Below are 22,020 nucleotides of genomic sequence, written 5' to 3'. Positions count from 1 at the left end.
TCACACACACACACACACACACACACACACACACACAGAGAGAGAGAGAGCTGCCAAACACAAATAAGAATATACCAAAATTTCCATCCTCAGCCGTCTTAAGGTCCTCTCCCAAAACCGAAACCTTATCCACGGCCTGTAAGAACTTTTTCCTTTTGCTTTTAACACTTTCACTTTTAACTCATATACTTTCACTTTTCACTTTTAACTCGTCCCCAAACCAGGAACTTATATCTTCTCCTATCCTAGAACCTAACTTGTCCTACTTGCCTGGGAACTTTATAGTCTCTAAACCGAGAGCTTTCTTTTGTCCCACTTACCTGGGAACTTACCAGCTAGTTGCCCTGACTGCGTTGGGTTCTGAATTGTTCCCCGTACGGGCCACCACTTGTCGCTACCGTTCTGACCTGCAGAAAGGAGCAACACAACACGAGATTCTTCCCAACCGAAGTTTACTCAGGAACCTTTTTTTTTTTTTTTTTTTTGGTTTTTCGAGACAGGGTTTCTCTGTATAGCCCTGGCTGTCCTGGAACTCACTCTGTAGACCAGGCTGACCTCGAACTCAGAAATCCACCTGCCTCTGCCTCCCAAGTGCTGGGATTAAAGGCGTGCGCCACCACCGCCCGGCTAGGAACCTTTTTTCAATATCTCTCTGGAAGCCCCAGATCCCAATTCCACTTTCCCTTTTATCCCCATGCTTGGTCACTCAGAGCCTGCCACGTGGGCACACACCATTGGCACATGTCAAATGGCCTGATTCTGCGTGGTAGTGAGTCTGCGCAGTAGTTCTGAGGATGTGGCTCTGACCGAGTTGTGTGAAGAAGTCAGGCGCCATTCACAAAACCCAGCAGGTGCCATTCATAAACTTAGGCGGGTGCCATTCATAAGCTTAGGCGCCATTTTAGCTGGCTGCCACACCCACTCCCCACAAAGAGGAACTTGATACACAAGTCTGAAGACCAGAGTCTGACCTTTGGAACCAGTAGAGCAGCAGAAACGAGAGACTCAGCAAGGTGGAAGGTGAAAATCAATGGTTAAAAAGAACTGACCACTCTTCTAGAGGTCCTGAGTTCAATTTCCAGCAATCACATGGTGGTGGCTCTCAATCATCTCTAATGGGATCCGATGTACTTTTGTGGCATACCTAAAGATAGTGATCATGTACTCACATACATAAAATGAATAAATTTCAAAAAAAAAAAAAAAAAAAAAGAAAGAAAGAAAGAAAAGAAAAAACCAACTCCCAGAGTTGTCCTCTGATTCCACACTCAGTGTGGCATGCATGTACACACACACACACACACACACACACACACACACACACAATCAACAAATTAACTTTAAAACAAAATGAGCATGGCCTTTAATTCCAGCACTCAGGAGGCAGAGACTGGAAGATTTCTGTGAGTTTGAGGTCAGCCTGGTCTATGTAGTGAGTTCTAGGACGGGCAGGGCTATATAGAGGACTACGTAATGAGAGAATGATGGGGAGGGGGCAGGAACAGTGACAGAGACACAGAGACAGAGACAGAAAAACAGAAAGAAAGAAGAGGTGAGCTGTTGTGGTAAATCTCTTGCCCATAGGGAGTCCATAGAATAAAGACACAAGTCAATAAGTATCAAATGAATGCTGCATGCCTAGATTGGGCAGATTTACCATTAAACTACACTATTCCCCGGCTATGAGAGCTCTTAACAACTTGCGGTTTCCTAGGTCTTCTTCGTCTTCTCTCTCTCTACCAACTGCCCTCTGCCTCGACCAACTGCCAACTCCTTCGCTTCTCCCTCCTCTCTTCCTGGTCTTCCTCTTTTCCTGCCTCTGGCTCCTCCCACTCCTCTTCTACTGCCCAATCACTGGCTGTAGCCTTTATTTAACAAATTTGATTGGACAGAAGGTTTACAAGATTCACTCCTCCTTCGCAGCCCCTCCCAGGAGTGGAGTTACCATGACAACAAGAGGCTAGGGCTATCCACCACATTTCCCCCTTTTTGTCCAATAATAAAAAAAAAATTTTTTTTCTTTTCACATATTAATTGAACACTAACTATATTACCATGTTGTGATTGTTAAAGTACAAGATAAACCTAACACCCAGTCCATCATTTTTGTTAACTAAATAGAACCTTTGCCATCTCTCTCAATTAAAAAACTAACTTAGTTCTGAACCTGGCTTATGTCCTGTCTTCAGAATGAATAGCATCTGAAAACCATCCTCTTAAAGTAAATAGCCTGGGTTGGCTGTGAGATTATAAATCTTCAACCCCATCAGAAATCCAGAATGACTCAGTTAAATAAAGATATGGGAAGCACAAAGCATGGCTTCTAAAACTCAACCAATTTAAATAGACCACTGAACATCTAGACAGTTCCTTATTTCAAAATGTTGGAGCATCTGGTCTTTAGCCTTCTGGCCCAGGATCATCTGACAGACCTAGTAATGCAGAATTACTAAGGGCTGATTACTCTGTCTTGGCAGATATAATCAGTCGACTATTCTGCAAGTGTGTTTCTTTTTTTTGCACACTATTTCGTCTGTAGATGAAAAGAGGCAATTCTTGCCTAGTGGCTGTCATACCACAACTGGTGTAACTCCAAAGATGCTCAATTTCTTCTTAGAATCCAAGACTGGGAAGCTGTCAGGATCAGATAGGTCTCTAATAAAATAAATGTTTATATAAGAATGTTTGTAATGTCAATTCTATGGATTTCTAACGTTTTTGAAAATCAACTATGTAAGGCAATCTGAACAGTTGTCTGTTAATTCCTTTCCACTAATTTTTTTTTTTATTAAAAAGGACTGGGTCTAAGCCTTGTATTTCTAAATAAGATATATAGGTACAATGCCTACATGAGAGTAATATATTAATATAAATTCCATATCAATGTAAGAGATTATAATTTCAACCTTGTTATTATTATAAAGATTTCTTACCAATGTAAGATATACCTATTTTTTTTTAAACTGGGTCTAAGCTTTGTATTTCTGTATGAGTTATACAGGCACAATGCCTATATAAGAGTAAAATATTAATCCCACTTAATTCCTGAGATTTAGCTCTCTAATTCCCTTCCTGTCTGAAGCTACATTTGTAAAGTATTCCTTAAATTACAACACATGTATAATTTACAAAGTAACCAGAACCATCCACCCCAACATAAGGAACTGGGGCTATGATCTCCTTTTGTCTGCTTCCAGCTGAATTGGGGCGAAGAATTCCCATCTGGGGGCCCAAAGGGAAACAGGAAAATTGGCTTAGTCAAAGGAGAGCTAGCTGGCATCATTTGCCTTGAAGTCACTGTGTACTGAGAAAGTTCATAGCAAAGCTGACACCATAACTGTTACAGTCAGAAAGGTTGGACAGGCAAGCTAGATGTTCTGGAAAAGTTCTGGAAGCAAGTCCTTAAAAGAAGCGGCTTCGATGCAATTGCAGTAGAATCAAGCACGAAGCTGGAATAGGAGGTCCCAGAGATTCAGCATCCCTGAGTATAAATCATGCTAGGGCTGTTTCTCTTCTTTCATCCTGTAACATATAAAACTTAAAAGCAACAGGTAGTTTTATAAAAACATTCACGTGGAACATGTAGGGCACACAGCTTTGTCAATGAAGATCAATAAAGAAAGGCCACTGCCCTCTTCAGGTTAGTTTGATTACTTAATCAAACTATATATAACTTATATACATGCCCTCATAAAGGATGGCATGTATTAAGTCATGAGAAATTATTACCCAATTAAATGTTCTTGGCTTTGTATTGACATTTTAGTCCCAGCCAGTTAAGTCCATATAAGAGACATAACACCATATATACATCACCCATTTGGTTGGTTGAGTTAGTCTCCCTTTTCTTCTGTGTCGACTAGTGCTTCAGGGGGTCTCCCTTTGTCATTTCTGATCTTTATCATTTTGGAAGGAACCCACAGCTTTTCTTTTCCTGTGGAAACATAAACATAACCTCTCCCCCAGCGTAATACATTTCCCACTTTCCATTCTGACGTCATAATATCCTTAATATAAACAGGTTGATTTAGTTCAGAAGTTTTTTCCACAATCCAATGTCTCTCAGCAGCTGTGGAGTTGTGTTCGTTAGCATTTAAAAATTTTAGAGTTAATAAAGCACTATGTAATCTATCTTTGGGGGTTCTTATTGATCCCTTTTGCCTATTAAGCATCTCCTTTAGAGTTCGATTGGATCTCTCCACAACTGCTTGTCCCGTAGGATTATGTGATATGCCTGTAACATGTTTTATATTATAATATGTAAAAAACTTCTCCATCTTATTAGAGGTATATGCTGGACCATTGTCTGTTTTAATTTGTATGGGTATTCCCATAATGGCCATGACTTCTAACAAATGTGTAATTACAGAATCAGCCTTTTCTGATGCTAATGAAGTTGCCCATTGAAATCCTGAATATGTGTCTATACTATGGTGCACATATTTCAGTTTGCCAAACTCTGTAAAATGAAAGACATCCATTTGCCAAATGTCATTTCTTTGAGTACCCTTAGGGTTAGTTCCTGTAGGCAATGGAGTTTGGTTATATAATGAGCAAGTAGGGCATTGCCTCACAATTTCCTTGGCTTGTTGTCAAGTAATAGAGAACTCTTTCTTTAAACCTTTGCTATTAACATGATGTTTTTTATGAAATTCTGAAGCCTCTAGCACGCTTCCTATCAATAGCTGGTCGATATCATTATTACCTTGTGCTAGAGGGCCTGGCAGACCTGTATGGGATCTTATGTGTGTTATATATATGGGGTTATTTCTATTTCTAATAATTTGTTGTAGTTGAAAAAATAATGAGGTCAATTCAGAATTATCTTGAATAAGTTCAGCAGTCTCTATGTGTAAAATAACCCTTTCGGCATATTGAGAGTCAGTTACTATATTAAGGGATTCTTGAAAATCTGACAATACCATGATTATTGCATATAATTCAGATTTTTGAACTGACTTATAGGGACTCTCAGCCACCTTACTTATGTCTTCTGATTTATATCCTGCCTTTCCTGATTTACTAGCATCAGTGTAAAATGTAGGGGCTCCAGATATCGGAGTTCCTTTTAAAATATGAGGGATAATCCAATTAGTTCTTTTTATGAACTGAAGCCACTTGCTTTTAGGATATTTGTTGGAAATCTCTCCCAAAAAGTTACTACATGCTCTTTGTCAATGTTCATCTTGTGCCCATAACGAGGTAATTTCTGCATTAGTAAATGGTACAACAATTTCAGCCGGGTCCATTCCAACTAATTGTCTAAGTCTCATTTTTCCTTTCAGTATTAATTCAGAAACCTTCTCAACGTAGGTTTTTAACTTTTTACTCTGTTTATGATCTAAAAATATCCACTCTAGGATATAATCTTCTCTCTGCATAAGAATTCCAGTAGGAGAGTGAGTAGAAGGTAAAATAACTAAGATGCAGGCCATTTTTGGATCAATATGATCTAGATGTGTATCCTGCAGTTTTCTTTCTACCAAGGCTAACTCCTTCTCAGCATCAGGAGTCAATTTCCTAGGACTATTTAAATCTTTATCACCTTGTAATGTTTGAAATAAATTACTCAGTTCTTGAGTGGTCAAGCCAATTGCTGGTCGCAGCCAGTTTATATCTCCAAGTAGCTTCTGAAAATCATTTAGGGTTCTTAATTGGTTTCTTCTAATTTGTACCTTTTGTGGCTTAACCGTTTGTAGACTTATCTTATACCCTAGATAATTAATAGAATCTCCTCTTTGTATTTTTTTGGGGGCTATTTGCAATCCCCAACAAGGCAAAATTTTCTTTACTTCATCAAACATTTTTTCCAAGATATTAATATCTGAATCAGCCAACAAAATATCATCCATATAATGATAAATAATTGATTTGGGAAACCTTTTGCGAATTATCTCCAATGGCTGTTGTACAAAGTATTGACACAAGGTAGGACTATTTACCATTCCTTGTGGTAAGACTTTCCAATGATATCTCTTTACTGGGCAACCTTTATTAAAGATAGGTACTGAGAAAGCAAACCTTTCCCTATCACATTCATGTAGAGGAATTGTGAAGAAACAATCTTTCAGATCAATCACTATAATGGGCCAATCCTTAGGCAACAAGGAAGGCAATGGGATACCAGGCTGCAAAGAACCCATAGGCTGAATAATCTTATTAATTGCTCTGAGATCTGTCAACATCCTCCATTTGCCAGATTTCTTTTTAATGACAAATACTGGAGAATTCCAAGGACTGGTAGACTCTTCAATATTCTGAGCCTCCAGTTGTTCCTGGACCAGCTGTTCTAATACCTGTAATTTTTCTTTTGTCATAGACCACTGCTCAATCCAAATGGGTTGATTAAACAACCACTTTAGTGATAATGTTGTTGGTGTCTTGGTAGCAATGGCTCTTTGGGGTAGAGCTAAATTGTCGGCCTCTACCATATGTTGTTTATGAACAGCTTGGACAGTGTGAGACTGCCTTAAATAATGTTTCTTAACAAATTTTAAATTTTTATTAGGAGCCTGATGAATTTCATGATTAAACATTGACACTGAGGGGATATTAATCTGGGTTTTCCACTATTGTAATAGATCTCTTCCCCATAAGTTAATGGCTATATCAGCCACGTATGGCCTCAATTTTCCTAGCTGACCTTCTGGTCCTATACATTTAAGCCATCTGGTGCTTTGTTTTATTTTGGATAAAGTTCCAAGTCCTTGAAACTGGATGTCTATTTCATGAAGTGGCCAACTTTCAGGCCAAGAATTTGGAGAAATAACAATGACATCTGCTCCAGTGTCAACCATCCCCTCAATCTCAATATTATTCACTAGTATTCCTGGTCTTCCTCTTTTCCTGCCTCTGGCTCCTCCCACTCCTCTTCTACTGCCCAATCACTGGCTGTAGCCTTTATTTAACAAATTTGATTGGACAGAAGGTTTACAAGATTCACTCCTCCTTCGCAGCCCCTCCCAGGAGTGGAGTTACCATGACAACAAGAGGCTAGGGCTATCCACCACAGTGAGCTGTTTAAAAAAATAAAAGCAAAGAAGACATTAAAACATGTCTGTTTTTAATCGTGAAGAAGGCCTGGATTTAATAAGGATCTTTAAAGGCCTTTGTGATAACAGGAGCCCTGCACAACTTGGAAACCCACACTAATGGCTACAGGGCTCTTAGGCCTCCAGATGACCCCAAACTGAATTCCTTCTGGCTTCTCCCAGCAGCTGAGCACAGTGACTTTGCTAATCAGGCCTGCTTTCTCATCTTTAATTAGCTGCATGTGGATCTTGTTGGGAAGTCTTGGCTCTGTGGAATCCTTGGGTAGCAAGTCCAGGGCTAATGTCTGGTCTTTTCAGAGCGTTGTTAACTCCAGATGTTAGTTCATTATCACAGCAGCAGCATGGTGTTGGAGCAGTAGCTGAGAGTTACATCCTGGTTCTCAGCCAGACGGGCCAGGGGTGGGGGTGGGAGTGGGATGGGATTTGAGCCACCATGTGGATGCTGGGAATTGAACACACATCCTCTGCAAGAACACTCACTACTCTTAACCAGAGCCATCCCCCTACCCCATAGAAAAAGAAGGGTTTTCTTTTCTTTTCTTTTCTTTTTTCCCCCTTCCCTTCTCCCTCTTGTTCCATCCTCGCTCACTCCTTATTTATTATATGTAAGTACACTGTAGCTCTTTTCAGACACCCCATAAGAGGGCATTAGATCCCATTACAGATGGTTGTGAGCCACCATGTGGTTGCTGGGATTTGAACTCAGGACCTCCAGAAGAGCAGTCAGTGCACTTAGCCATCTCAACAGCCCGAGAAAGAGGTTTTTGTTGTTGTTGTTGTTGTTGTTGTTGTTGTTTTGGGTTTTTGCTTTTGTTTTTTTGAGACAGGGTTTCTCTGTGTGGCCCTGGCTGTTCTAGAACTCATTCTGTAGACCAGGCTGGCCTAGAACTCAGAAATCGGCCTGCCTCTGCCTCCCAAGTGCTGGGATTAAAAGTGTGCGCCACCACTGCCCGGCTCCAAGAAAGAAGTTTTAAAATTTTATTTTATGTATGAATGTGTATCATGTACATACCCTGTGCTCAGAAGAGGGTATTGGATCCCCTGTAATTGGAGTTACAGACAGCTGTAAGCCACCATATGGGTGCTAAGAGTCAAACTCAGGTCCTTTACAAGAACAAGTTGTCTTGTCCCTTTAGGGTTGCTCCTATGTGCATATGTTTAGGGCTGACCACTTGGCTTGGATAACCAAATAGGGGCTTCATCCCTGGAGAAAAGTCCTTCTCCCTCCTCAGCAGCCACTAACTGTAGCTTTTTATCTAGGAGTGGGGGCTTGTGAAATTTCCCCATCAACACCAAGTCAACTGGTATGGGTTTTGTTTATGCCCTCTTCTGGCCCCCAGAGGGCACCAGACATACATACATGCAGGCAAATATAAATAAAACATAAATAAACCTTCAAAACAAGTCTCTAAATTCAATCCTAGCCCCAAATCTGTAATCTGCCCCACCCCCAAAAAGTGCATTGTAATAAAATGACATTAGAAGAAACAAAAAGTCAGATCTAAAGCTGCGTGTGGCAGCAAATGTGATGCTAGCACTTGAGACTGAGGCAGGAGGATCTTGAGTTTGAGGTAAGCCTAGGCTACAGAGTAAGACCCTACTTCCAAGCACATAAATAAAACAAAACAGCAAAATAAACCACAGAGAAAGCAAAGTGTCCTGGGGCATAGGTAGGGGCTGCAGGACTTTGTACAGTAACTAATCCTGCCCAGCGTGAGCAAAGTGCAGTTTTCCTCCTGGACTTGACCCAGAGCTAAAGCCAAGAAAAACACAGAAGCCCTACTGAGAGACTGACTGCTCCTGTCAGAGTCCAGAGAGACCTCAGGTAGATGTCAGGATTCGGCTTAATTAGTCACTCAGCCTTGCAAACACCTGCTGGAAACATTTCACTTCACACACATAGACTTTTATTCGGACTCAGAATTAATCCCGTAAACCCTACTTCTCCCCTTCTTTCCTTTCCCTCTCCCCACCTCTCCCCTGCTGCTCTATCTCTTTTAGATAGAGTCTTGATGTTTTGCCCAGGCTAATTTCCAACTCCTAGTTTCAATGATCTTTCTGCCCCAGACAGTTGGGGAGTGTGGTGGGAAAGAAGAGGAAGAGGAGAAATAACACCAGGGAGAATACACTTAAAACAAAAGCTGATAAAGGAGACCAACCATTTATAACCAGGTCTGGTAGTGCTTCTAGACAATCCAGCACTCTAAATGCTGAGGCAGGAAGATCATCTGTAACTCCAGATCTAGGGGATCTGGGGCCTTCTTTTGGTCTCAGAGGGCTCTTGAACATGTGATTAATATAGGTTCAAACACATATGCATAAATAAAAAGAAAACAAAAGCTAGCTATGCCTGAGCCTACAAGGCAGCCAGAGAATCAAGCCAACAGCAAAATTCCTTCGTGGTTTCTACTTCAAGTTCCAGTTTCAGCTCCTGATGACTCGTCTCAGTGATGAACTGTGACCTGGAAGTATAAGCCAAATAAATCTTTTTCTTTCCTAGGTGGCTTTTGGTCAGAGCCAACAGAGATGTTTTCTTACAGCAACAGAGGCAGAAAGATTGAGAGTTGTAAGCTACCTAGGCTACATAGTGAGACTCTAAGAAAGAAAGGGAAAAAGGAAAGAGAAAGGAAAGGAAGGAGACAGAGAAAATAGAGAACAGGGGAGGTAGAGAATTACAGCAACAAAGATGAAACTATGACAACCCCAAATGGGCTAAGCCCAAGGAACTCCAGTCCAAGACATCATGTAGCCCAGGTTAGCCTACAGTTCTCACATTCTTCCTGCCTCAGTCTCCACAGTGATGGGATCACAGGCCAGGATGAGTATGCCAGGCTCATGACTGAATTTTTCTCAAAACAAGAATTTTTTAAATGTATGTGAGTACACTAGCTGTCTTCAGACACACCAAAAGAGGGGCATGGGTTCCTATAACAAATGGTTGTGAGCCACCATGAATTGAACTTGGGACCTCTGGAAGAGCAGACAGTGCTCTTAATTGCTAAGCTATCTCTCCAGCCCAAGTAAGAATCTTTTTAAAAACTCTTTTTTGGATTACTTATTTAAGTGTGTGAATATTCTGTCTGCACATACACATGTGCATACTTGGTGCATGTGGAAGTCAAAAGAGAGAGAATCCTCTGGAAGTGGAGATATGGTGGTTACGAGCCACCGGTCAGTGCTAGTCATCAAACCCAGGTCCTCTGCAAGAGCAACAAATGCTCTTAACCCTCTTTCTAGTCCCACCTCCTCACACGTTTTTGAGATTTCATGTATGCCAGGCTGGCTTCAGCCAAGCACAGCCTTGAACTCCTGATCTTCCCCCTGCCTCCAACTGCCCTGGGCTGGGATGATATAGAAGTATATACTACCACTCCCATTCTGCTCAGAGTTGGAGTCCAACCCCAAGGCTCTATGCATGCCAGGCAGGCACTCTACCAAAGAAACTACTTTCCAGGACCTAGTACAATGTTTTCCAAGTGCTGGAAAAAAAAAAAAACAAAAAACAAAAAACAAAAAGAACAGAACTGCTAACATAGAATCCTATTTCCAGCAAGAGTATTCTCAAGAAATAAAGTGAAATTAAAAAAAAAAAAAGACCCAAAAATGTCGTTTATTTTTGTCTGTCTGTTTTTGTTGTTTGTTTTCTTGAGACAGGGTTTCTTTATGTTCTGGACCTCACTATGTAAAGCAGGCTGGCTTTGAACTCATAGAGATATGCCTGCCTCTGTCTCCTGAGTGCTGGAACTAAAGGTGTGCTTCACCATGCTGGTTTGTTTGTTTGTTTGTTTGTTTGTTTAAGACAGGATTTCACTGTGTGAAATCCTGGCTGTTCTGGAATTCACTATTAAACAAGGCTGGACTCCAGAGATCCACCTACCTCTGTCTCCCAAACACTGGGATTAAAGGCATGTGCCATCGTAGCCTGTCCTGATATTTTTCTAAATGCATCTAAGAGAATATATGAAGCATTACTCAAAATCTTTAAAGGGCTGAAATGCCAATACAAGTGGAAAAGCTGACATCCTTCTACAATGGGTAGAAGTAGAGAAAGAATTAGCAACAGTAATACTGTCAGCCACGATCTAAGGGGCTGGCAGAAGGTGCTCTACAGGAACTGAAAGGACAGAATGAAGAGGGACTGCTAAACCTACCAAAGAGTATCTACACAAACACTACTGCAAATGCCACACGTCATGATGGCATTCCCTCCTAAGCTCAGGAACCAGGTACTTGGGCTCTTATTCCACGAGGTATACAAGTTCTTGCCAGTGCATAAGGAAGCAAATGAAGGGCATATAGATTGAGGATTTTCTTAGGTTTGTTTTTGTTTTGAGACAGGGTGTCACTATAGCCCTAGCTAGCCTGGAACTCACTGTGTAGACCTGGCTGGCTCAAATTCACAGAGATCATCTTGCCACTATGAGCACCACACACACGCATGTGGTGCGCGCGCACACACACACAAGCAAATAATAAATGCATAACATGAAATAATTTTAAATTTTTTAAAAAAGAAAACAACCAAATAAAGACCCAAATATGAGTTCAAGGCTAGCCTGGGCTAGTGAGACCCTACTTCAAATAAAACATCCTGAGGGAACTAGAGAGGTGGAAAAGTGTGTGCTGTTCTCTCTCTTTTTTTGTATTTATTTATTTTATGTATATGAGTACACTGTCACTGTCTTCAGACACACCAGAAGAGGGCATCAGATCTCACTGCAGATGGTTGTGAGCCACCATGTAGTTGGTAGGACTTGAACTCAGGACCTCTGGAAGAGCAGTCAGTGTTCTTAACCACTGAGCCATCTTTCTAGCCCCCATGTGTGCTATTCTTGTAGAGGACCTTGATTCAGTTCCCAACATGACTCAATAAAGAAACTATCAGTTTTATTCAAATTGATATGCAGAGTCAATAAATTTATATCAAAATCTTAGTAAGGGCCAGATATGGTGACATATGTTGGCACCACCATGTCCCAACTCTTGGGAGGCAGGGATAAATAGATCTTTATGAGTTCAAGACCAGTCTGGCCTATATAGCAATTTCCAGGACAGCCAAGGGTACACAGTGAAAGTCTGTCTAAAGAAAGGGGGAAAACTTTAAAAATGTTCATTTAAAATTTGTTTATATATATGCATGGGTATTTTACAGGGACTACAAAGCATGCCAGACCAGCTAGTACTATATAATAAATCCCTGAAAACAAACAAACAAACAAACAAACAAACAAACAAACCAGCCTGGGAGATTACTCAGCTCTTAAGAACACTGGTTGCTATTGCAGAGAAACCAAATTTAATTCCCAGCACCCACATGACAGCTCACAACTGTCTGTAACATCAGTTCCCAGAGGATCTTCCAGCCCTTGGAAGCTGGAAGAGGGTTCCATCATCTAGAGCTGAAGTTGAAGACATATGTGAACTGCCCACCATGGATTGTGAAAACCGAACTCCAGCCCTCTTCAAGAGCAGCAGTACTCTTACATGCTAAGCCATCTCTCCAGGTACAGGCGCGAACAAGGTAAAGCAAAGCTGACCGTACTGTACACGTCTACAGACACCACCGTTCTTTTCCAGGTCAGAAGCCACTGCTTACCTCTAAGTTGCCCATCCCTGGTGTCTTCCACTCACTTCACATAGCGTACCAATCAAGCTGACCAGCATAAAAACGGAATGGATGGTAGCATTCCTGGAGAAGGGGGTACCAAAAAACAACACAGACTCTGAGTGGCATATCCCTAGTTCCTAGATGTGGAGGTTTGGACAAGTGAAGAGAGCATAAATGGCTATCGAAATGTCTCACTGGGTAAATGCTTGCCATGCAGCTTCATGATCCCTGGAACCCACATAAAGGTGGAAGAAGAGAATTGATTCTACACAGCTGTCCTCTGCCTCTGCATATGTTCTGTGACATGTGGGTACATGCACGTTCAGTTAGATTGTGGGTCCCGTGTCCACCCTCCCAAGGGGCTAGGCTGCTGCTTGGAAAGGCAAGACACAATACGAAATATGACCTGAGGTCCCATAGGAAGATGGAACTCTTGGCTTGGGAGTCCTGGAGCCAAAAGGCAGCCGGGACCAGCTGGTTCTAGGCCCTTGGGCCCCCAGGTGCCACAGACGAAGTGGGGCGTTCGGGCTAGATTGGCTCACATCGGAAGGGGGGGAGAAGCTCTGGCTGTGTTCCATGGGGATAAGAGTTCTTGGCCACAGCTGGGTCAGCTTGCTTGCTTGGGTTGGGTAGTCTCCGTGGCTGGGAACGCAGAGAGTTCTGTGGGAAATTAGGTGGCAGCTGTGTATATGAAGACCTGCTCCACTGTTCCCCACAGCAGATTTCAATGAAACAGCTGTCCATGGTCTTAAGACGTTTATTGTCATGGCGGAAAGCAGATGAAAACTACACCCCAGTTTCTTCAGGGCAGGCCTGATGTTAAATACTTTTTGCAAGGAGGAAGGTCTGGGAAGGAATGTTTAATTGGCTACACCCCTCTATCTTTTAGGTACCTCATTAATATGGAGATCTGTCTTGAGGCTCTATAGCCTGTAGTCACAACCTCTACCTGTGGAGGGGCTAGTGGGCATTGCCCTATGTGACTGAAAGACCTAAATCTATGGAGGTCTGCGGCCTCGTGTCAGGAGCGTGGAGTCTGGGAGCATTTCAAAATGCCTGCCATCTCTTGCAAGGGGCCCTGCGGGGTCTCCAGCAATTTCCAGTCAGTGCTCAATCAGAAAGCAGGTTGGCTTTCATGGTCCTACACATACACACAAACATACACATACAGATATAACAATTACACATTGTTAAAAGTATAAATGTAATAATAAATTTGAACATCTAAGTGAAATAGATCATTCTATTAGAAATGTAAAGCAGGGCTAGTAAGATGGCTCATCAAATAAATTTGTCACCGAACCTGGTGACCCAAGTATGATTTTCCTAGGACCCACATGGCGGAAAGAGAGTACCAACTCCTACAAGTTGTCCTCCCTTTTCCACACAGGTGTTGTGGCACGTGTATTCCCACCTTTATACAATAAAGAAATTAAAATGTCATCAATCAACTACCCACTGTTTCTGTACTTGTGCACTAAGGCAGGGAAATCTACTGTTATTTCATGACCAAAACAAGGATCCCGGTACAGGAAACTGACCCTTAAGTAGAGTAAAATACAGGACCACTTAGGTACAAAGAACATGAATCTCTTTCATGTTTGGAAATTTCTTTAACTTAGAATCTCCGAAGAAACAGAACATGCTTCCTATTTTAGGAATTGAAAATAATCAAAATTTTGCCTTCCTAGGCTTTCTTGGCAGTTGGGTCACAGGCATATGACCAACCAGACTCACATCCAAGTTTGCTTTCATTCATAATCACAAAGAAAGAGGGACAGTGTGGGAATCTCTGCAGCACTGGATGTTGTAGAACAATATCTAGCTCAGCAGCTGGGCCGGGGTAATCTTCAGTGACTTGGTCTTGCACCATGGTCAGTTATGCTCATCAGACTGGTTCTACAGCATGGTTCTGGGCACTGTTCCTGGCCATGTAATTCCATGTCTGGCTTTTCTACCTAGAAAATCTTTGAGGTAGCCAATGTTGTTTTGTTTGGGAATTGAGACAGAATCTTATTGTGTAGTTCAGGCTGGCCTCAAACTCATGCAGCCCAAACCGAAATCATTTTAGCACTCCTCCTCACAGGTGTTAGGATTACAAGTATGCATCACTGTGGGGAGCCGACAGAAGGCGGCTATCATCCTTGCAGACATCTTGAGCCATATACCCTGACAAGAGACTTGTTTTCAACAGCCTACAACAGCTGAGCACACTCTGATAACATCTTGTTTTATATACCCAGGATTTTCCCTTGGGTGTGTGTGACCTAAAGGCTTGACTTAAAGGTGTGACTTAGAGATGAGATTTAAAGGCGTGACTTAAGTGAGATTTATAAAAGGTGAGAGGCAGACAGAAGAGGGGACTAGAAAATTGGAACTTGGAGGCACTGGGGACTAGGGACTTGAGACTTGGACTAGGAACAAAGGACTTGGAAAGAGAGAAGAGAGACTTGAGAATAAACGGGACTGAATCACACTCTGTCTGGTCTCCATTCTTTGCGTCCACCCTCATTCTCTCTCTTGCTGAACCCTGACCCGAAGACAGGAGCAGCAGTACGAGCCAGAACAATCTAGCCCCCAAAGCTTGGGGCAGTGTGGGTTCCAACATTTGTCAGAGCGGCCCCTGACACATCACCATATACAGTGTTTTAAAGACAGGGTATTGCTATTTTTCCCAAACTGGAGTTGAACTCCCATCTCAGCCTACAAATTAACCAAGGCTACAGACATGTAGCTCACTGCTTGGCTCTAGTCAATGTTACTTATTTTTATAAAAGTTCTGGGATTAAAGATGTACAGCATTGTCTCTGGCCTAAGTAATGTATCCCTTTCCTATGGCTTATATCTGAAAACAGATAGCAACACAGTAGAAAAAAAAACACCTTCAGAGGTTCACCATGATAACTTCCACCAATGCAACCTTCTGTCTCATCTCCTGATACTTGTTTCACGTAGCAAATTATATAAGTGGCAAGTTTGTGACTAGGTACATGTGGCTTGTGTCTACCCAATGTCTAGTCATCAGCAGTAAGCAGAGGGGCATGCTCATGTACACCCCTTCTGGGTAGGCAGGATCTTTAATCATTAGATGGGGCAGTGGCCCTACAGACATGATGGCTGACTTTCTGTAACAGACAACCCAGGCTTGCAAAATCAAAATAGTTTCCAGAGGAATGAATTTTGAGCTGGAACTTGCCAGATATGTAAGAGTTAGGAAGAAGACAGAGTGAAAGTTCAGTATGAGAATGACCAGGACAGGGAAAAGCACTGAACAATGGGGCTGAGCAGGTAGGTGGCATGTTTCAGATCTAACGGCCCTGTTCAGGTACTTCAGATTGCCTCCTGAGAGCTATCAGGAGGCACTGATGAGTTTTAGTAGTTGGCAGATTAGCAAATTTGCAGTTCTCCCATGAGAAATAGGAAGTTAGAAAATTTAGAAACCAATCAGAAGGCTACTGCAGCAAAGACAGTGCCTTGGACTGAGGAGTGGAAGATGGATGGACATGAAAAAATAAGATATCAGAGTCAAAATTAGGAGGACTTGATAGCAGGGTGAGTGTTAAGACGGAGAGTACCAGGTAGTGTTTGAAAGGACTAGGTAACTGAGTAGTTGTGGACAACAGAGGAGGAGAAGCTATTTTTTATGGGGCTTCTGTTTTGTTTCATTTGAGACAAGGTCCCAGTATACAGCTCAGGATGGCCATGGACTCATGATCTTCCTGCCTCTGCTTTCCATGCATTGGTGTTAGACAGTCCTGTACTTCCATAGCCAACAGATGAAACTATTTGCATAATGAACTTGACTTTTTAATATACTTGAGTTTTGGATGATAGTTTGTTGTTTTGTTTTGTTTCTTTAATGAAAAGGGTCTTCTTTTGTAGACCAAGCTGGCTTCAAACTCATCACCTTCCTGTTGGAAGCTCTCAGTGATATACACTGTTTCTATACTTGAAGAATATGTAAGCGGAAAACTCCAAGTAACAATCTAATGTTAAGTATTCAGGTCTCAGAAAATGTGAAATAGAGTAGAGATAAAGACTTAAGTCTAGGGCAAAAGTGGTGATTAAACGCACAGCAAAGTATATCCCAGGCACTTATGGGGTTATGTTTCAAAAACCTATGAATACTATGGAGGCAGGTTTACTGCTCCAGAAAGCTGGAGGAAGAGGGAGCCACAGAGGAGACAGAGAAGGACCAACCACAGAGGCAAGAGAAAAAAAACAAGAGAATGAGTGTCACTTGTCACATCTCCAGGAGGAAATAGCCCTGAGTATGGAAGCTGCAAAAACAGTTTAGAGAGTACCAGTCAAGTGCTCAGGGAATGCAGAACAGAGGGTGCCAGCAGTCCCTAGATTGGAGAGAGGCTCAGCTTAGGGTAGGAAAGGTGGCAGTGGAGTGTAAGGAAGCAGAGAAGGAGAATTGGGCACCACTAAGAACTGCTATGGAGAAGAGAGGTAGCATGCAGAGGGGATTTGAATGCTGGTGGTTGGTGGCTGCAGTCTCTAGATCTCTCCAGGGTGGAAGGAAAGTGAGAGTGTAAAACCAAATGGAGGGCTCTGGGAAAAGCTGTGGAGAGAGTTGATAAGAGCCTGTACCCACAAGGGAGACTGTTCCCTGGTCACAGGAGCTGATTATCAGGTTGTCATTTCCTCCCCATCTCTATCTCCTTCCTGCTCTTAGCCTGGCTCTCCTTGGAGCTAGTAGAGAGAAGGACGGAGTCATTCCCTGGAAGAAGTTCTGTGCTTTCAGAGGACTTTCTGCCTGACTGTAAGCTGGGGCTGGAACCAGAGGTGGAGGAGGGTTTAAGGAGGGTATAAGAACCAAGGACTGGAGGCAGGGGTGGAAGAGGAGAGAGAAGTCTGGGAGGTGTGGGAGCTGTTTCTAGATGGGATCCTGAGAACTACAGCGGTGAAGGGCTGGACCCTGGGAAAATGATGCAATGGGTGGCACCCCTTCAAATTCCCTGTGCCAACAGGTTCACATGGCTCTTCTCATCTTGCTGTTCCTGCTGCCAAGTCCCTTACATTCCCAGTCCACCTGTAGTATCTCCAAAGAGACCAGCCTGCTGGTAGTAAACTGTGAGAACAAGAAGCTGACAGCATTGCCTGCAGGCCTGCCAGCAGACACAGGCACCCTCTACCTGGGCAAGAACCAACTGGGTACCTTCTCCACAGCATCCCTGGAGTATTTCACTCACATCATTCATCTATACCTGGATAAATGTGAGCTGACCAGTCTGCAGACCAATGCAAAACAGTTAAAGCTGAAAACCCTGGACTTATCCCACAATAACCTGCAAAGCCTGCCCTCCCTAGGACAGACACTGCCTGCACTCACTAGTCTAACCGTCTCCTTCAACAAGCTGAGCTCACTTTCTCCTGGTACCCTAGAAGGCCTAAGCCAGCTCGAGTTTCTCTACTTGCAGAACAATGATCTCAGGAGTCTGCCCCCTGGACTCTTGGTGTCCACAACCAACCTGAGGAAACTGGATCTGTCCAACAACAAATTGCGTGAGCTGCCCCCTGGGCTCCTAGATGGGCTGGAGAGCCTTGACACCCTCTACCTTCAGGGGAACTGGCTACGGACAATACCAAAGGGCTTCTTTGGGACCCTCCTCCTACCTTTTGTTTTTCTCCACAGCAACACCTGGTATTGTGACTGTGACATCCTCTACTTCCGTAACTGGCTCCAGGAAAATAGCAACAATGTCTACTTATGGAAGGAGGGTGTGGATCTCCGGGGCATGACTCCTAATGTGGCCAGTGTACGATGTGCCAATTTGAACTATGCGCCTGTCTACACCTACCCAGGGAAGGGCTGCCCCACCACTGGTGGTGACACAGACTATGATGACTATGATGATGTCCCTGATGTTCCTGCCACAAGGACTGAGGTCAAGTTCTCTAACACTAAAGCTCACACTACCCACTGGGACCTTCTCTCCGAAGTGTCTTCTACTTACCAAGACAGCCAAATGACTTCTTTGCCTCCAACCCACGAACCCAGTAAGAAACAATCTACATTCACCCACACACAGACCCCAGGTTTCACCATACTCCCAAACACCACGGAATCCAACACAACCTTCTACAGTCTAAAACTCAACACTGTACCCACCACCATCCCAACCACCCTAGAGCCCACCTCCACCCAGTCTACCCCAGAGCCTAACGTCCAACCAATGCTTACCACCTCCACCTTGACCACCCCAGAGCCCAGCAGCACTCCAGTTCCTACCATGTCCACCCTAACGCCCAGCAGCACCCCAATGCTTACCACCTCTACTTTGACAACCCCAGAGTCCAGCAGCACCCCAGTTCCTACCATGTCCACCCTAACTACCCTAAAGCCCAGCAGCACCCCAATGCTTACCACCTCTACTTTGACAACCCCAGAGCCCAGCAGCACCCCAGTTCCTACCATGTCCACCCTAACTACCCTAAAGCCCAGAAGCACCCCAATGCTTACCACCTCTACTTTGACCACCCCAGAGCCCAGCAGCACCCCGATTACTCTAGTGTCCACTGTCTCCCCAGTGCTCACTACCACCTTGGCCACTCCAGAGTCTACCCCAATTGAGACTATTTTAGAACAACTTTTTACCACAGAGCTCACTTTACTCTCTACCTTAGAATCCACAATAAACCCAGAGTGGAACAGCTTCAATCTCCAAAAGGTGGTGGCTCACGCACCTTCTGATACTTCTGAAAGCAATCTTTTTCTCAATTCTGACTTTTGTTGCCTCCTCCCCTTGGGCTTCTATGTTCTGGGTCTCCTCTGGCTCCTATCTGCCTCTGTGGTCCTCATCTTGTTGCTGACCTGGATCTGGCATGTGACACCACACAGTCTGGACATGGACCAATCTGCTGCATTGGCTACAAGCACACAGACCACAAGCCTGGAGGTGCAGAGGGCAAGGCAAGTAACCATGCCCCGAGCCTGGCTGCTCTTCCTTCAAGGGTCACTTCCTACTTTCCGGTCTAGCCTTTTCCTGTGGATAAGGCCTAATGGGCGTGTGGGGCCTCTGGTAGCAGGACGGCGACCCTCAGTTCTGAGTCAGGGTCGTGGTCAAGACCTATTGGGTACAGTGGGCATTAGGTACTCAGGTCATAGTCTGTGACAGTGAGTGCTTTGGAGCTCCTAAGACTTCACTGGACTCTACTAGGATCTAGTTGGGATGGGAGACCATTACAGGACATCCTATTTACTTCTCCTTTATCTGAAGACCCCACTTTACATCTACACACCCAACTCCAGACCTCACAAACCAAGAGAGGTAGTGAAGTGATGTAACTGGGTGGTCATAGGACCAACCTCCCTATGTTGCTTAGAACACTGACAGGCTACATAGTCACTGCTACCACTGTGGGGAAAAAAAGCTAGAAAAAGCAAATAACATGGCTCCCACACGTTCACACTTGGAAGAAAACCTGGAAAGCCATTAACCAGGACAGGAGCATTATCTCTAAGTATCATGAGTATTTTTTCCCTGTTTAACACTTTCTGGTTTTCTACCAGTGCTATCATTTGTATAATAAAAATATTTAAAAAAAAAATCTCGAGTTCGAGGCCAGCCTGGTCTACAAGAGTGAGTTCCAGGACAGCCAGGGCTATACAGAGAATCCCTGTCTCGAAAAACCAAATAAATAAATAAATAAATAAATAAATATCTCTTTTTTTTGGGGGGGGGGGTGGCTGAAGCACCTGTTACAAGAATCCCAAAGTCCCAACTGCCACCATCCTGATCCCAAATACCCAACAAACCTCTAGCTGAGGGTAGGCAGATAGGACACCTCCACTTCAGTGACTCATCTCCTGCAGGGTTTGGCTATGCACCAGGCTACAAGTATCAATTCTAGAAGAGAAAATGTTCTAGAGCTGAGAGGCAGAGCTAAAGCCTGACTGACTGCAGCAGAGGTGGGTACATTCTTCACACACATAGCCTTTAGAACACAACTCTCCTTGCTGGACAGGTCAGTGGGACTGGGAAAGGATGTGGCAGCCTGTTGGGTTTGACTGTAGTCTTTTAAGTCTCCTGCTTTCAAAGCTGGGTGTAATAGCATCTTTCTCCCCAAATTTCACAGATTCTCCCAGCATGGTCTTCTTCCATATCTCATTTTAGTTCAATTCGGGGCTTAGGGGCCAGATAAGGGAAGGAAGGTTGCACTTTTCTGGGTCTACAGAATGCCCTTCTCCAACTGGTTCTAGATCTTCCTGTGAACCCAACTGAATCTCTTTCCTGCCATGAACTCTTCCAAGTAGAAAACCAACCTTGGAGGTTAGCCAGCAGACTTTCCTTCATGGACTTCCCCTACCAGTCCAGCTTCATCTCTCATGGTACCGTGTACCTGAGCCACTACAAATGTCTCACAGGTCATCTGAGCCAGCAGGTCTTCTGAGCCCATCCTCACTTTAGCTAAGACTTCTGCCTCCTTCTCAGCCTATCTCATTACCATAAACAAGTCTCTCTTCTAAGTTGGGTAGGGTGCAGTCCACTGCTATAGCCATTTCCAAATGTTCCCACCATCTTCTTGCTGGACTTTAAACTCCTTAAGTAAAGGTGCAGGCTTCAAATGTCTTCAGGTAGCTACCTTGGGTGGCCTAGAACATGGTGTGCAAGGAAGAATTAAACAAAGTAGCAGCAGACGCACCAGGATGCTGCACTATCATCTTTTTGTGTTAAAGTTCTGCCAAGGGGACAGCTCGCACCTGCTGCCTGCCTGTCCTCTGACTTGGCATACAGCCCTTAGGCTGCCTAGCACTTCTCCTGGTTTGACCTTTCCATAGCCCTTGATACTCCAAGAAGTCTGTAGGTTCCTTGAGAGCCTGAGAATCACAATTCTTAAAAAGTGGATGAAAAAAAATCACTTTCCCTAGCCAACACAGTTTCTGATCAGTCAAAAAGTATATATTATATATTTTTGCCTCAATCATTGGGTTTGACTCCAGTATGTCCCCTGAAGAGCTCTGGACCTCTCACTCAACCACTGTGGTTCTAGCCCACAGAAGTCCAGGGTTTTTTTTGTTTTTTTTTGATTGTTGTTTTGGTTTTTCAAGACAGGGTTTCTTTCTGTGTCCTTGGCTGTCCTGGAATTCATTTTGTAGACTAGGCTGGTCTTGAACTCAAATCTGCCTCCTGGGTGTTGGGATAAAAGGTGTGAACCACTATGCCTTGCTTCAATTTAGACTTGTTATCCCTTCCCTCTTTCTGAAAAGGCAGATCCCAGAGGCTTTTCCTGAGAACTGTGATATAATTTGTGAGTCAGCTGCATTTTGGGGCAAATGGCTTGCAAGCACACACAAGGCCCAGTTTTCTTCTTCTTTTTTTTTTTTTTTTCTTTTTCTGTCAGCTGTTGAGC

At 43.5% G+C, this 22,020-nt stretch overlaps 1 protein-coding gene and 1 long non-coding RNA gene across 2 annotated transcripts; one reads left to right on the top strand and one right to left on the bottom strand.

The window, feature by feature from the left end:
• Positions 1-7: 7 nt before the first annotated feature.
• LOC143433872 (uncharacterized) lies at positions 8-12,637 on the bottom strand. The gene is made up of 3 exons (XR_013070361.1): positions 1,658-12,637; positions 972-1,144; positions 8-407 (listed from the first exon to the last, which is right to left on the bottom strand). It is a non-coding gene; the product is annotated as an uncharacterized LOC143433872 (long non-coding RNA).
• Positions 12,638-17,343: 4,706 nt separating this feature from the next.
• Positions 17,344-20,324, top strand: LOC117702267 (platelet glycoprotein Ib alpha chain-like). Its single transcript, XM_034493499.2, has 2 exons — positions 17,344-17,428; positions 17,637-20,324. The coding sequence occupies exon 2, from the start codon at positions 17,643-17,645 to the stop codon at positions 19,779-19,781; it is 2,139 nt and encodes a 712-aa protein (XP_034349390.1). The 5' UTR covers positions 17,344-17,428; positions 17,637-17,642; the 3' UTR covers positions 19,782-20,324.
• Positions 20,325-22,020: the final 1,696 nt, after the last annotated feature.

The sequence above is a fragment of the Arvicanthis niloticus genome, unplaced genomic scaffold (assembly GCF_011762505.2).
Source record: "Arvicanthis niloticus isolate mArvNil1 unplaced genomic scaffold, mArvNil1.pat.X pat_scaffold_631_arrow_ctg1, whole genome shotgun sequence".
Lineage (NCBI taxonomy): Eukaryota > Metazoa > Chordata > Mammalia > Rodentia > Muridae > Arvicanthis > Arvicanthis niloticus.
Note: the sequence above shows the minus strand (reverse complement) of the source record. Positions and strands in the feature narration are given on the sequence as shown.

Excerpts from the sequence above, each read along its gene's own strand:
- LOC117702267 (XM_034493499.2), top strand. The coding sequence starts at position 17,643 with ATGGCTCTTCTCATCTTGCTGTTCCTGCTGCCAAGTCCCTTACATTCC.